The sequence below is a fragment of the Manduca sexta genome, chromosome 18 (assembly GCF_014839805.1).
Source record: "Manduca sexta isolate Smith_Timp_Sample1 chromosome 18, JHU_Msex_v1.0, whole genome shotgun sequence".
In the NCBI taxonomy this organism is placed as follows: domain Eukaryota; kingdom Metazoa; phylum Arthropoda; class Insecta; order Lepidoptera; family Sphingidae; genus Manduca; species Manduca sexta.
The window spans coordinates 12,232,270-12,249,272 of record NC_051132.1 but is presented as its reverse complement, the minus strand read 5'-3'; the positions used below and the strand labels follow the sequence as shown (position 1 = coordinate 12,249,272).

Here is a 17,003-nt window from a genome sequence, read left to right as displayed (position 1 = left end):
GTGGAGTTTGAATTGGCATGCCTTGAGTACGGTGTATATAGATTTAGGGACTCGACATGACGGTAGCTTGATTACCATCTTCCCGGGCGGCTCAAAACAGATCGTAAGTTATGGTGAACCTATCATAACATCTCAGACGCGTCCCTCGGCTGGGCGGTGGTTATAAGACCCTTTCTCCACGAAAACAAACAAGAAAAATGGTTAGTAGGATTTCCTGCATACCAAACTCCGACGCCCTTATACGCCATATTTTTTATTGCTGAACAATTGCGGAGAATATAGAGAAACATAAGAGTAGAAGCAAAGCTAATTTTGCTTTATACAACGTTTAAAAATAACTGGTTTACTGTACCGTAGGATTGCAATTCGTGGTGGGATCTTGGGGAGACCTTTGCCTAACAATGGAACATTATGACCTACTGCTTTATTATACAGGAAAATATAACATAGATAGCTTCTTTTCTAGAAATTCAATATAGTATTTGTTTCCCAGCAAATGTCCTCCATATACATGCGCGTCATATGAATTATTTATTATACGTATTGATACTTCTAGGTGCTCGTAAAATTAAATATAACAAAATCCTTAAATATTATATTATCATTTATCACCGTACTGATTAAAATTTCAAATATCGAAGCAATGAATAACATTATATATAAATTGCTCTTTATGCCACATATTTTAAGTCCATTTTCCTGTACCTATATAGAGACGATCAGTTGCACTCAGGTTGCAGAGATAAGTTCGCGTCAAACGCACATTACGTATTTCATAAATTGTCATAAGAGATAGTCAATGCCGTATGTGAACTACTTTCTTTGCTGTTAGCGTGTTTAAAATTTATTTTTTTTGGTCATAGAAAACGGAAGAGGTAATTTTGTAATTTTACACATTTTTCTAGGATTCCGTATGTAATGTATGTGATTAATACTTAAGTAAAGCTAGGCAAGTTAGTAAAAGTTTTATACTACCACTAGATGTTTTAAGTTCGGATACCTGATATCTAGTTTGACAACGTAAAATGTAATTTATAATAACATAATATGATATCAGTGAACCAAAAATATTTTAAAGGGATTAAAAATATGATTCTTGCCAACATACAATAGAACTTCACCTCAAAAACAGAAAAAAAAATAAAACCACACATATTTACCCATCACGCATTTCGTAAAAAAAATAAAACCTTACATAGCAAAACGTAAACCATTTTGTTCTAGTTTCAAAAATAATTCGAAACATGAATTTAAAAATAGAATACGCGTTCGGTAACAAATAAAGTACGCACCGCTCAAGGAACCCCAACTAAAAGTGAAAAGGAACGTCGCGCTGCGTCCATTTACTTCCGATTTCCACCGAGCGGCGGCCAGACGTGTACCAAGAAAAAAAATGAACTAAAGTGACCAAATGTGTTAGTGAAATGTGCCACCAACGCCGCATCGATGGGTCGGACAGAAATAATTTCAAAATACGCAGAAGATTCAAAATGTATTTCGATAGGACTTTGTTAGTTATCGTATTTCTTAGTTGCTGCTTTGGTAGTGTTTGTTCGGATAGTGAAAACGATGTGTTGACATTGCAAGATGAGTTAGATTTGGACAAGCCGACTGACAGGAGGAGACCCAGTAATGGACAGGAGAAGGATATATTGCTACTGGAAGCGTTGGCTCGGAGGAAAGGTTCCCATCATGGGAACTACGGGATGTCTCAGGAGGATGACTCCATCATGGATTTGCTGGGGAAGAGTGAGTATTTTATTTATAATGTCAATTTAAGCAACGGTGTAGCTTTGTATTCTTTCTTTTTGTATGCTAAAATATTAGAATAATATAAAAATAATTTAATTTTGGGTCATCTTTTTATTATTTAACTAGTCAATATTTTATTATAATAAATAAATTGAAATATTTTAATGGAATAATCTAGCGAAATAACATAAAATTCCGCGTTGATTATAATGAAGAAACGTAAACAATTACCAAATCCATAACTAAAAAAGGCATTTCATGACGTACTACTCCAAATATTTATGAGCAAATAATAATCGCGAGATATAGCAATATACAAACAATTTTAACCAAACTTTGCTTATAATCTGACTATAATAATTTATTAGTTTAAATTTTTTATTTAACCAAAATATTGCTGTACTTTGTTTAACGTAACACAAAACAGTTTTGCATTAGTCTGAGCGGAAACTCTGGAAAGGCTCAAAATTTCCGAACTTTAATCCGTTACAATACAATAAATAAATTATAATAATATTTAATAATTATTGGCACAATGTTAGCACAGGTAAAAAATATGCGTTTTCATTAAGTAATGCAATGTAAAAATGATTATTCTGATCACGTATATAAACAAAATCAATGTTACCAGTTATAAATGGGTCAATATCCTTAAAAGGTCCAAAAACCCATAAATTCGTTTATTGATAATGACTTTCATGAACGACCGCTATTAAAAAATTACGATGTGGTATGACGTCACGTTACATTGGTCAGTTGTAAGAAACAGGTACAGTTAAGTGTTCAAATCTCGGTCATGTTATTAGACGAATTTCACTTAAGATACACTTCCGTTATTACTGCCATACATCATGACTCACACGACATTGTGTCTTCGCCTTATTTACTCATGTTCGAAAATCAAATGTGTACAATATAACTGACTTCTTAGGGCCAGCGCTTAGATGGCGGAGCATAGGGCAGAGAATTGCTTACCGTCAAACTATCATGGACATTGTCTACATTGAAATAATATTCAAAATCCATTAACACAATAATAAATTGCATGACATTGTTGAGTTAATTGATTTTGAACATTATCTCAATAAAGATACCGTCGATAATAGCTGAACAGTAAAAAAACATCTATGTTACGCTCCGCCATATATGCGCCAGCCCATACACGACGTTTTTAACCAACTTCACGTTTAAAACAATATTTAAAACCTGCGTCATGATGAATTAGAGACCTGTGTATCTTGACTTGCCAATATGTATACAGGGGCCTTATTCTCTATCCCGCACGTTATTTTGACAGTGCGTAACAAGTACGTAACACAACGCATCATGTTTAGGACTATAGAAATTTGGCTTACAGAATACCATTCCACGCACATTTCTCGAAGATAACATGACACAGCCGCGTTACGCGTTTACACTATCATACAGAATAAGGGCCCAGGCGTTGAGAAGGTGATGAATTGGAACCAATGCTTATATTATAAACCCACAACGATATTTTACTTTTCAGATGTTATTAGTGTACACACACTTTAATGCGTCGGTGGCATGGTTGTAATGCATACGCGGTTCTAGTACGATTATCGTGGTAAAGACCTGAATTCGAATCCCGGGTTGGACTAAAAATAATCGTGATTGGGTTTTTCTATCTCAAAAATTACTCAGTCGCAACTCGGAGTTAGGAAATTGGTGGTGTGATACCCCCGTGCCTCGGAAAGCAAATTTAGCCTCCAACGATAGCGGTAACCAATGATAGCGGTATGTGATAAATATTCTTTATACTCCACAGCATGTCAACAATGACTCAGTTAGTGACTTTGCCATTCAATGGTATCTTAGTGCATGCATGGAATGAATCCTCCTATTCGAATTTCGACCACGGCGGCCAATCTCAACGGAGATCAGCCAGGTACGCAGGATATATTGTAGTACATAAGGGTGTGCGCAATACACGGGTGCACTCTCTGTTCCTTTGCTCTCATAGTCCGGTGAGACGGCAATCCGACATGACCGGAGAGATCAGGCGCAGGACCGACGGCTTTGTGTGTTTTCCGAGGCACAGGAGTATCACCGCCAGCTTCCTGACTGCGATTGCGGAATTTTTAAGATTGAAAAACTCAGTCACAATTATTTTTGATCCGACCTGGGTTTCGAACCCAGGACTTCAGCGCGGTAGTCGTGCTTGCACTGCGTATGAATTACAGCTACGCCACCGAGACAGTCAAATATGTAGTAAAATACTGCATATGCACTAGTAGAGTCAAACGAAACACCTGGTTCTTTCGCCAATAACACCTTTACATTACAGATATATATATAAAATATATCGGAAACTTTTGTACCAATGTTGTCAACCTATAAACGGTTCCTAATAATAACAACATATACTACAAAATATGATTGGTTTATTAATATAGCGGATCTTACAGTGTTCTTATGCCAGGAACTATATTTAATACTCGTTATAAGATCATCATGTATAAGCCAACACACAGATGATAGTAAAAGCATGCGCGTGATCAGTGAAATTGATCTACGCGTTCGTTGACCGCCATATTGATCTATAGATCATTATCGATCACGCATTTCTGTTTGTTAGATTTATGTAACATTCTTAGTGCTGATGGACTCGTTAAAGAAATCGTAGAAATATTTTAATATCATTGATTATTATGTTCCTCACATATGAGAGATTGGCTAAGTGCCATCATTTACGTTGCTAACAGCAATTTACAAGAACTCTTTTGTTATTTTTTTTATACGTGTACAGTAAAATGATCCTACTGCACCTGATGGTAAGTGGAGTGGGGTCCAATAGAATGTCGACTGACGAGAGATGATTACCCCTCGACAGTCGACACAATTATGCCGGCCTGTTGGAACCGGATATACACAAGCTGTTCCCGGATCGGACGTAGGCCATATCTATAAAAAGCCTGATTCCGAAACGCGACACACTTACATAGGCCATATCTATATTAAAAAAATGGACACGAAGTGGACAGATGACCTAATAATAGTCGCTAGAGTTCGCTGGATGCGGGACGCTTCCAATAAGTCGATCTGGATATCTTTGGGGGAGACCCATGTTCAGCATGTCCTGCGGGTGATAATAATAATAAAAAACCCTGTACATATACTTAACTAAGTGCCAAATTATTCATTCATAGATTTATATATGATGTTATTTTCAATCAATAGGCATACAATATTCGCTAATGGCACCCAAACTAAGCTTCAAATAAACAGCCAAATATCTACAAACCTACATTTGTAATACTGTCGTGCTAAGCTCAAAAGCAGTATCTCAAAAAAAGTCCAAATTTTGATTTTTAACTCGTCAGATAGCTTAAAGAAATACCCATCCAATGACCTTACCTAAATAACGGTATCTTGTTTAGAACTTCTTAAACCCTTTAAAGAGTTTCTCTATCTCAGTTTTACATATAAAACTATATTAACAAAACTTCGATTATCTCGAAATAAGGTTTCCCTGACATACCGCTTTTCCGCTTAGCATGGCAGTATACTAGGGTTGAATATAAGACTGTCTTTTGTTCCAGTGATACCTCAAACCTGTCGGTTCCGGGGAGCGCGGTACCCCTGCGGGTTGAGCATATCGTGCGTGTTCGGGGGCGGGAAGCCCCTGGATCTCTGCTCTGGAGGCATGATATGGGCCTGCTGTGTTGACAGGGATACCACCGAACGGCCCAACGAAGCCGCGCCGGTCGTTCATAATGCCAGTAAGTTGATTTTCGCTTGATAAATGCAGATTGAATGATTTTTATTTACTGTTATCTAATATAACGTATAGGGCTACAGACGTATCAAAAGCGTACCCCCCCCCCCCTACCACTGACAAAACCCTAATTACGTATAGCGACACTGTCTCTCCCCCAATCTCGAATAACTATAAGTTTCCCCTGTGTCTAATCATTTGGATAATAAAAAAAACATCTAGGGCTGTCCCTTATAAGAAATTTTTACAATAAATTGCAAATAATTAAGAGTAATAAAATTGTTTCCTCATAGGCTGGGTCTAATTTTTTATATAGCAATTTAACTCTTAAAACTATTTATTTAACGTCGTGAGTAGTGTGACGATAAATTGTCAAACGTGATCTCACTAGATACAATTTATCGTTGACCCAAAGTTGGCATAAGAGCAGAAACAGAGGAACTTCATTGGCTTCAATTCAACTATTGTGTGAAAGTGTTTTCACAAAAATTAAGTTTCGTGTTTTAAAAGTGAGATTCATCTCTCAACATATCAACATCGTTATGACAATATTATTTATAAAACAATACAATATTACAATAGTATTTATTTAGTCTGTGATTTATTTTTGAACTTTATCTAAAGTACATACAAAATTCTCATAACGTTTTGACATATTTTCTTATAATGTCATAATAGTGAATATTTAGATATACTTAATATATATTTTTTTGAGTATCCAATTGTTAATGGTCGATAAAACCCCAAGAATTAACAAATCCAACGCACTGCACTTACATTACATTGTACTTAATACTTATAAAATTATTGTTTTCTTTTTAATATTTAATTCATAATTTTAACAAACATGTATTTGTGTCACTAAAATATTAAATTTACAAGCAGTGGTGTAACTGGAGCACCCATTTTCCGCCGTGTGCATTCCGTCCCATGATGTGATAGGGGTTAGCGTATCTCCATCTCAGGAATAAATTCAGAATTTCACGCTTTTACTAAGTAACAAAACCCAATATCACTTTGACCGACCTGGGTTCAATCCGCAATCTCAACACTGCAGTCCTTTATGACATTTAGGATATTAACAATATGGTAAAAATACAAATGCCCCTAATGCATGTCGATATTACTAGTGACAATATTATTATAAAAACCCGTTCATGAGATCAATACAATTATATTACTCAAACGTATAGTATACAATATTATATTTGTCAAACGTATTGAATAAAATAAATTAATAGGTCCTATCAATAACACATTAAATAATATTTAAAACTAATATATAAAATTCCACACCAGTGACAACCCTAGCCTAGTACATCATAAACTCAGACGCGTCATTTTGGCAGTCAAGTCATTCATATTACGACGGTTACGACAGCGCAAGTCATACGTGCGCGACTCTCACGTTGCGCAATACCGACGTGCTGGCGATCACACTGATATATACAAAAATATTTGACAACCCTACAGCTTTCATATATTTTCGAACTCTATTCGATAGCAAATGTATACAATATTGAAAATTTTGGTCAGAAATAATTATGAAAAAATACATTTTAATGAAATCTCATAATAAAACCAATCTTATAGAAACACACGGTAAATTTAACGAGGTAGATTTAATTTATTTATTTCAATTAAATTTCAATTGTTCATACGAAAGGTAAATAAATACTATAAGATATTAAAATCTGTCTTAAAATTAATATACAACGACACCATAAATCACAAATTGATCAGCGCAATTTATACGCATAAGCGATAAACAAAGATTAAATCTTAAGAATTAGAAGCTTAGATGGTGACAGCCCTATAAAGACCGCTTAATTTAGACAAGCCGTCAGTTTGACAGTCAGACCCGTCATACACACATCGTGACGGTTACGAAACGATACGCGTACTCTCTCCCGCTAGGACAGCTGGTGCGGTACATTTAACGAGCGACAGCGATCCATAAAGATAAGGATTTATGGTTACATTGGCCATGATGGGTTTAATTTCACTCGACCCTCAAGTATTTTTATCTAGGCAGGTTACTTATAGCAATTTTTATATGCACAGCACATTAGAAATGTACAACAATTTATATATGATAACATTGTATAGTTAGTATGTCATAGATAATGGTATAGTTTAATTTGACTCAACGAGGTAAACAGAGAAATGACAAGTTTTATGTGATGCTGATATCAACAGTTATTCAAATACAATTGGTCTGTGATTTTATCTGGAATATCTTTTTTCATATATAAAATACACATACATTAAGCCAGTAAGGCTACGCTGTAACAGCCAACCGACCGCCATGTTTAATCTGCTAATATATGAGAGTATAAGCAAACGCATTGAAGACGATAATTACATTACCTGCCCAACTGCGATCTATTTACACTGATAGAGCTAGAAAGTAATGTATAAACACAACAAGTTGTTTAATACACCGTCATAGTGCATGAATAGAAACTTTATTGTAGTATAATCTTCCTTCTTATTGAACATCATTCCACGTTGTTTCACTTTTCCCTTATGTTTTTAAAATGATTGCAGCAAATGTTAAATATTTTATAAAGAAAACCACGAGGAACGGCAAGATAGTAAGCTATCTTGTGAAACATTATATTTAGTATATTTCCTTCACAACAAATTCCTAAAAACCTTATTTATTACCAATGTTTACCAACTGCCTTAAACGATATATTACCAAAAAGTACTAAACAAAATCTTCAATTTCAAAATGCTAATCATTCATATCTTGTACCACAATTTTACGCACTGATTGCCCAGAAGACGTAGTAGAGACAAAGAGCGAGCTGTTTCCGCAAACCTTCATCCATGTATCGCTCTAGCACATTATGTCGTAACAGTCACACTTTCACGTGTTACAAACAATAAATTGATAATTTATGCAAATTTCGACTTTGTTATTATAACTTATGCTTTCTATTCGTTTACTGTCCGCAGGGCGTAAAGGCTGTTGTAATTTAGCGTGAGAAATAAATAAGATGCTAATTCCGCAATTGTGATAAGGCAAAATATTATCTATGTCATACAACATAGACGAAGCCTACAGAGTTTAAAAAAACTAGAAAGGACAAATAAATTGATCATCAGACTTTAAAGGCATAAAGTTTCACAATCAGTTCTGCCAGTCTCGGCAAATTTTTAACTGACTTCAAAAAAGGGAGGTTCTCAATTCGACGTGTACTTTATTTATGTTTGTTATCTCAGAACTCATTCATTTATTAACCGATTTGGAAAATTCTTTCTTGTTTGAAATAATCTCCTTACAGATTAGTATCGTTGAATTTTTAATAAAATTGGTCTAGTAGTTTGGCTTTAAAACTAACAAGTAAACTAAAATAAACTAGTTTTAAAAATAAATAAATGTCAGCCAACTAAACTAAATTGTGTATTTTACTTTCCTTATATTTAATGAAAAGACCGTCTGCCAGATTTCAGGACACTGAGCTCATTCCACGTAGATTAGACCGTTAACGGCTAAAATTAAAAACAAACCCCTTATTCATAGTCGTTTTTTATGTAAGGACGGAGTAAAGCTGTGATAACAAGTCCATTTCTCAGTGCTGACGGCATGGCAGCCTTCGCATTGCGTAGCCATAGAGCCGTTGGGCTAATATTGAGATACAACTTGAATCTAGTCAGCTGTCAGATAAACAAAGCTGAAAAAACAGCAAGCCGTCAGATAAACAAAGCTGAGGAACAGACTTTTTATCAAAGCAATGCTCCGTCCTTAGATAAATAACGTCTATGAATAAGGGGTAAAAATTACAATTGTAAAATATAGGTAGATGTTGTATACCTTTGACTTTTCGGACGACCAACACCTCAATAACGAAGAGCAAGTCCCTTGCCCGATGCTATTCTTTCCCAATAAACAAAACCTTAGGAGTAATCTTCAAAGAGCTTCTAAATTCAAAATACTCTATAGAACTGTAAACAGAAAAAACAACAGGATAAAAATTAAACCTTATGTTTATATTTATTAGACTGCTTTTTCATTAAATTCATATTGTATATGTGTAGCATGAGGTTGCCCCGCCCGTCTCCGTTACACTATTATCAGCATTAAAACGTCGGAAAGTGGTTAAACTTAGTAGACCTTAAAATAACACGTCCGATCGCGATCCAAGTGAAAATACTCCAGTGAAAGTGCAGCGTCCATTGGAGCGTGCACACAATGGCTCGTAATAACATCACTTAGCGAACGAGCGTTGGAGTAAAAATAAATAATTGCGGTGCGTCGTGTATCCGGGTGTTACTTAATGCGCGATGGAACGGTGAAAATGTTTATCTCGTGATTATCTTGGTAGTACAGTCACCTAAATAAGTAACTTGCAAATTAAAAACATAAAATCGCATTTCTCTTTTGTGTTTTTAGCAAAAAAAATATTTCCAAAAATAAAATAATGGTATATTTTTCGCATAAATAAAGAATAACAATTAAATTGAACATGTAAAAGTGTTTTGAAATTTTGATATTTGTTCAGCTACTTTTGTGGCTGACTGTACATTTTGCGACACCATGTAATGTTTCAATGGTTTAAGGTATTCCCCATATTTTCTAATATAAGGTACAATTCTGGAAAATATATCTTAAGGTAAAATAAAATTAGATTCATTTTTATTTTAGTTCCTCTAACAACAAGCTATATTGAAATTATACGTAATTGAAACTAACATTATTTTATAATTTATCATCTTTTTAGAAGTGACAACCCTACTAATTACTAAGCAGTTAAAACTCGTAACCCTGATTTAAATATATAAGTTAAATAACATCCGGTTAAGTGTAACAGTTAAGTCGGATGTGACGTAACCATGCGCGTAATTGTTGCAAAACCGGTACTCAGCGAATGTTTATGATCCGTTGAATTAACCCATAGTTAATGAAGCAGTTAACTTTAGTTAAATAACATGAGACGAAAAAAGTATTAAACAATATCAGCCGCGTATTATATACCAGTCCACTTTTGAGCACGGGCCTCCTCCACTATTGAGAGGGATTAGGTTAGGTTAGATTACGGTGATCTAGTTCAGATTGGCAGAGTTTACATACCCTAAAAATTCTTTTAGAGAACTTATCAGGTATACAGGTTTTCTCATGTTTTCCTTCACCGTTAAAGCAAACAATAACAAGCAAACTGTTTAAGAAATACATTTTACTCAAAGTACTATATTCTGTTTATTCATAATAATTTTTGAAATTAAACAACGAGCGAGTCTCTAACCCGATGCTATTCTTGCCCAATAAACAAAACGTTATAAGCTTCAAAGAGCTTTTAAATTCAAAGTACTCTATAGAACTATAAACATAATCATAAAAAATAACACGATATAAATTAAAACTTATGTTTTATATTTATTAGACTGCATTACCTTTTTACTGTTAGACTTAACAAAAATAAACAGATTAGGATCAAAACATTGAATTATAGGGTATATAAGTACTGTTAACTATCATCAGATGAACTCTACCAGAAAAATAAATTATAATTTTGACATCCTTTCTATTGATAACAGTAATCATCAGAACTTCAGTTATTCCAATAGAAGATTTTTCATCACCACATAAACTTTTTATTTTTCCAACATACCCATCTTAAGGAGTAACTCACAACCCACTATTTATCTACTCCTCCAACATTTGCCTCCAAAACAAACTCAACAAACAAACATACAAACGAACACGTAATCCACAGGTGACCTAATAGAGCTAATCGGAACATTTCCAAACGAAAGCTACGATTACCAAAACACCAATCAGTATGACGATCCTGTGATCATATATACTGAACAAAAGCCGGGCTATCGCCCAAAGCCGGGCCCAGAAGAAGACTGGCCAACGTATTATCACGTAAAGCCGTCTTACCACGAGACGACCACTCGACCCGGTTTTGATGATGATTATAAGCCCGTGCAAAGCGGCACGCCGAGCTACCCCGGTGAGAATCAATAGTTTTTTTATTTGAACGATTGGACTCGTGTTTTTGTATTGTTTTTGACGTATTATGCTTAGTTGTTATCAATATAGGATATAAGGACTCCTTAGTCATAAGGATCTTCAAAACTTTTATTAATTGTAAACTTACTATGTTGCCTAGATAATCTACCTAAAAGATTATTGGACGAAATCACGGCATGACATTTTTTTTGTGTTTTAGGTATTTTTAATTTATTTTTCGTCAAATAAAATATATTAATACGTTTTTAATTATACTAAGTATCTAAGATTTTTAATATCTTCAGACGGGGTTCGAACGTCGTGTCAAGTTCATCATGTAAAAGATAATTCAAAATGTTACCTATTAAAGTGTTAATGAATGTGTAGTTTATTTAATATACACATTCATTTGGCATACCGACCAAATAAAGATCTTCATGTGATCAACTAAATGTACCTACCACGCAAATGCATATGCAAAAAAATTATGAACAATAAAACATGAGTTCATTCGTTCTTATTCCTTCTTGCTTCTATGCACTGAGTTATAATCATCATCACGCATACTATGTACAGCACATGCTTGGACCTGTTTTATGCTTTTGTGTTCGTTGCACTGGCTTGGGAATGCCCTTTTTTACTTTAAGAATAGCTGAAATTGGCGCTGTTTTATATCGGATTTCCGCTTTTTATAATTTTTCACAAGAAAACCGTTGTGAATGCAGCCTTGTTGCATTTTGTACGGTTAATAAGAGCGCTAATCCAAAATTCTATAAAGTGGGCACCGCAACAATGTTCCTTTATTGGGTGTGTCAGTAAGTGACATCAAGAGACCCATGACTTGTCTACCATCTTTGACACATACAATCAATAATTACACTAAATAAAAAAAGATTTACAGGAATTCAGACACAAGCTAATGTTATGCTATTCCCAAATTATATAAAACTTATGTTTATATTAATAAATAAAGTTTACTATCTTGATTTTTGAACTTTAAAAAATATACAAGAAATACAAGGATATTTGCAATGTTCTGAATAGATCCAGTTAACCCACCCGTGGTGAAGTAAACCTGCAAAATACTTTTACTGTCAAAGTCTTTGCAGTTCAGCCTTCCATTCCAGGTTGCGGCGAGCATTTTACCAGGTCTAACAGGATAGTGGGTGGTCACTCGACGGGCTTCGGCTCACACCCGTGGCAGGCAGCGCTCATCAAGTCTGGATTCCTGAGTAAGAAGCTGGCGTGTGGTGGAGCTCTGATATCTGACAGATGGGTGATTACAGCTGCTCATTGTGTTGCCACGTTAGTAATTTTTTTTCACTATATTGTATTTTATGTAATTTTTAGCGGGTAGAAAGTACAGGGGAAAATTTTGTAAAGGCCCTAAGTCTTCGCAGCATTAAAGTATTGTCCCAAAATTACAGGTGTTGAAACTAGTTTATGAGGTACAGTTAAATTGGGGAAATTACGTATCAGGTATTTTATATATATGGGGTATGTTTGACAAACGCTTGTAAATTTGGCGCTCATAAATGTTAATGAAAATTATTGAAAACGTGCGTAACGTAATAAAATTAATGAAAAAATGAGTTGATAGTAATAATTTACCGAATACAATAAAAATGGATAATCGTAGTAGTGCTTATCATTAGACGAGCGGCATGTTTGTCTCGTCCATTTAATTACAATAAAAAAAATACATAATCTATCAAAATCTATATTATTCGCCCCAATTTTCTAGCACACCAAACTCGCAGCTGCGCGTGCGCCTCGGCGAATGGGACGTGCGTGACGCCGGCGAGCGATATTCCCACGAGGAGTTCTCCGTGCAGAGGAAGGAGGTGCACCCCGCGTACGAGCCCGCGGACTTTAGAAACGATGTAGCGTTAGTCCAGCTAGATCATGGTGTTGTGTTTAAACAGCATATATTGCCTGTGAGTAGTCTTTGATGTGAGAGATTTCATTTATTGTACAAAGTTGATTAGTTTCTGAAGGTTGCAAGTACCACATGCCTATAACAGATTTAAATCTCTCTGGTAGAATCTTAGGTAGAAACCTAAATATAGTATAAGATAAACTTTCAAGTTGTTTTCCATTGTATTATATTTAATGTAAATGAAATGAAATGAAATATTTTTTTTGAACCTGCAAAATATTATACATTATTTAGATTCCGTCAATATTAACTCTACCACCAGTTCGAAAAGCATTTCTCACCAGAAAAGAACGGGCAAGAAACTTTGGTGTTGCTCTTTTCAAAATCAGTTGAAGGTTAAACTGCAGTATATGATACACAGAAAAAAGAAAAATTCAATTTTTTTATTGCTGTTTAGAGCAGTTCTTTTATATGCTTACAAAATAGGTAATAAAACAAATTTCCATACGAGTTAATTGTAATTTATTTTCCTACAGATTCAAAATGTTCAGATCAATAGACACAATAATCAACCAAGTTCGACTTTTGAATGAGATAGAAAAGTCTTTCGTTACTGAATCCTATTTCTAAAATTATGCTTTTATGGTTCCAGGTGTGTTTGCCACAGAAGCAGATGAAACTAGCGGGAAAGATGGCGACAGTAGCCGGTTGGGGCAGAACGAGGCACGGACAGAGCACGGTGCCGTCTGTTTTACAGGTAATTCTAATTTCATGCAAAAAGCATCTTTTCATAAAATCATTAAAGTTTAGATTCCAAAAGCAGTTAATAAATAATCTAAGAAACATAAAACTCATAAAAGATGAACATAGATAATGAAAATAATAATAAAAGTTTTATACACAGTGGTGTTATTTCAATATGTTTTAAAAAGAAAATTGGGTTGACCCCACATTCAAATGGAAAAAGAGCACATTAAAGGACAGTGAAAGGAATAATACATTCTGTGTCCGCTAATAATGACCACCGTATTCAAACGTCACAAGACAGGTCAAAAGCATCATTTTGATCTACCAATAATTTAGACTTAATTATACCATCAGGTGAAAACTATTCAATTGTCTTGCTAATATTATGAAAAGATTATAATGTTCAATAAATTTTGGCTTTATAACATTAATCGTATTGTCAGGAAGTAGACGTGGAGGTGATCCCGAACGAGCGCTGCCAGCGCTGGTTCCGCGCCGCTGGACGCAGGGAGACCATACACGACGTGTTCCTCTGCGCTGGATATAAAGAGGTATATACATTTCATTTTACACGTTTAAGAGTCTCAGTAGCTTAGCTGCATTATGGTACGACTGCAGTGCTGAGGTCCCGGGTTCGATTCCCAGGTCGGGCAGCGATATTAGGTGTTACTGTGATAGCAGAATGCACACGGCGGGAAGTGGGTGATCCAATTTCGCCTCTGCCTTCTCCTTTAGGAATTTAAGGCGCAAGTATATGAGATTATTAGCCTTTCTGCTATCATCTACAAATTTTAGGGCTACTAGAGTTTCGAAAAGTCTGAGAAATCACATAAAGATTGCTTATCTTAGTAAACAATACTTGAACCTGCTTTAATAACTGACCCCCGATTTTTGTAAAATAGATATCCAGAAGTAACATATGGAATCAACCCATGCCTATATTGTGGTCTGGGTGATATTTTAGAGAGAATAAATATTGCGCATTATGGGACATAAGATTTAATGTCTCTGATGAAATAGAATGCCAAGTTGTATTTCTATTTATATTATATTAGTATTTATTTTATTTATTATATTAGTAGAGCAGTATTGTCATGACCAGCCACTCACTTCACTAGTCTCAATAATTCGTTCATTTGTAAGTACAAATAAAAACCCACATTACCAAAACATACTAAAATCTGAATATCCTCTAGGGCGGGCGCGACTCATGCCAAGGCGACAGCGGAGGCCCCCTCACGATGAAGTACGAGGGGCGAAGCACCCTCATCGGACTGGTGTCGTGGGGCATCGGCTGTGGCCGGGAACACCTCCCCGGCGTCTACACCAACATACAGAAGTTCGTGCCCTGGATTGATAAGCTTATCAATCCTTAGGGTATTACTAATTGGCCTAAGTTGCTAGAAAAGAAGTGTTAAGTACTAAAAAATATAAAGATTAAGTAACGACTCCCTTTTGAAGAGGGTTCAAAATAGGATTGAAATATTGTGCTAGCCCCAATATTTTAATGAATGGGTTTTCAAGTTTGTGGTGTTGATGCCGGTAAAAAATAAACAAACAAATTATATTTTTGCGAAAGATTTTATCCTTTAGATATGGGTAAAAAATAAAAATATTAAAAAATATTTCTATGGATTAATTGATTTACTAGATTGATTAAGAATTTAATTGTTCAGAAATCGGATTTGGACGTACGCATAGCGTACAATGAGGCAATAAATAATTACAATAAAATATACATATGTACATAGATTGTATATAAGGATATAAATTATTATAATTTTTAATGTCGGATAAAATAGTGTAAATTATAATAATAAGTAAAATTGAAGTCGATTTTTTTAGATAGATTTATGTACTACCACTGATCAAATAACCTCAAAAATCTATTATTTTCTTTTTATAGTGTGTAAGACAATAAATATTTAATTTCAACGGTCACTGTACCATGTAAATACAAGCTCTATTAGTTATAAATTTATAAATCACAAAGTACTACAAATTGCCGCGATAGAATCCGAAAATTAGTTTAATTTCAATGTCTAACATTCGCGTAAACATAAGAAATCATTATACTACAAATTTATATTTAATAACTTAATATGTGAGTCATAAAGTGAATCACAAGTCACAACACTGAAAAGTCGAATAACATTTTCTGTTCGAGTTTTCAATAAAAAAAATCAGGTGTATTTCCCTAAATTTTCCTGATACGGCGATTATTTGACGTAGGTGTATTGTTGAGCCCCTGTCTATGTCTTTGGCAGTTAGAAGTGAGGTTATGTAGTACTTGTATAAAAACCTATGCATTTTTATCACTCAGTCTTGAGACCGTAAGATGTGATTTAATTCCAGTAATGTAAAAATATTTATTTTTAGAAATAATTCGTGTTTTGTATTTTTATAAATAAATTATTTTGGAATACATTTTGTTGATTTTTTATACCGAGTTTTTATGGGAAATTGTAAAGGTTCTAATAATTTAATTTAGATATTAAAGCTTGCGGAAGATTATTCAGCAAATGGGTTTTCAGATTTTTACTCAATTATTTACAAAAATTAAGTAAAATCGCGCACAGAGGAGTATGAGATTTGGCGTAATTGAAGTTAATTTAGAGAAATTAAAATGTAACTTTATGATATCAGAGGTTGAAATTCGATCGTCGAATTTAATATAATATTTATATCACAATGTCAATATAAACTTTTAACCAGGTTGGCCATATTTCACCTCTTTAAAAAAATACAAAACTTCTAACAACGCCACCTATAATCTTGACCATGTACTAAAAACAAACTGATTACAAGTTCAACTTTCATTTTTATAATACGATATCTTTTCATTAACCTGCTCAGTAACTATGTCTTCTACCTACACATACCTTCGCCAATAGATGGCGACACATAATTTGTTGTCCTCG

General features: G+C 34.5%; 1 protein-coding gene across 3 annotated transcripts in view; it reads left to right on the top strand.

The window, feature by feature from the left end:
• The window catches only part of LOC115440304 (serine proteinase stubble), a 32,192-nt gene extending 15,691 nt beyond the window's left edge, over window positions 1-16,501 (top strand). Inside the window, exons 1-8 of one of the 3 annotated variants that reach the window (XM_037440057.1) lie at window positions 625-1,749; window positions 5,316-5,495; window positions 11,215-11,436; window positions 12,557-12,761; window positions 13,201-13,393; window positions 13,988-14,092; window positions 14,526-14,633; window positions 15,279-16,501. In XM_037440057.1, coding sequence (XP_037295954.1) covers window positions 1,425-1,749; window positions 5,316-5,495; window positions 11,215-11,436; window positions 12,557-12,761; window positions 13,201-13,393; window positions 13,988-14,092; window positions 14,526-14,633; window positions 15,279-15,458 — 1,518 coding nt within the window. In that variant the 5' untranslated portion in view covers window positions 625-1,424 and the 3' untranslated portion in view covers window positions 15,459-16,501. Of the gene's footprint in view, window positions 1-624; window positions 1,750-5,315; window positions 5,496-11,214; window positions 11,437-12,556; window positions 12,762-13,200; window positions 13,394-13,987; window positions 14,093-14,525; window positions 14,634-15,278 lie in introns of those variants that run through there. The other 2 variants (XM_030164562.2, XM_030164561.2) reach the window with 2 other exon arrangements.
• The last annotated feature ends 502 nt before the right edge of the window (window positions 16,502-17,003 follow it).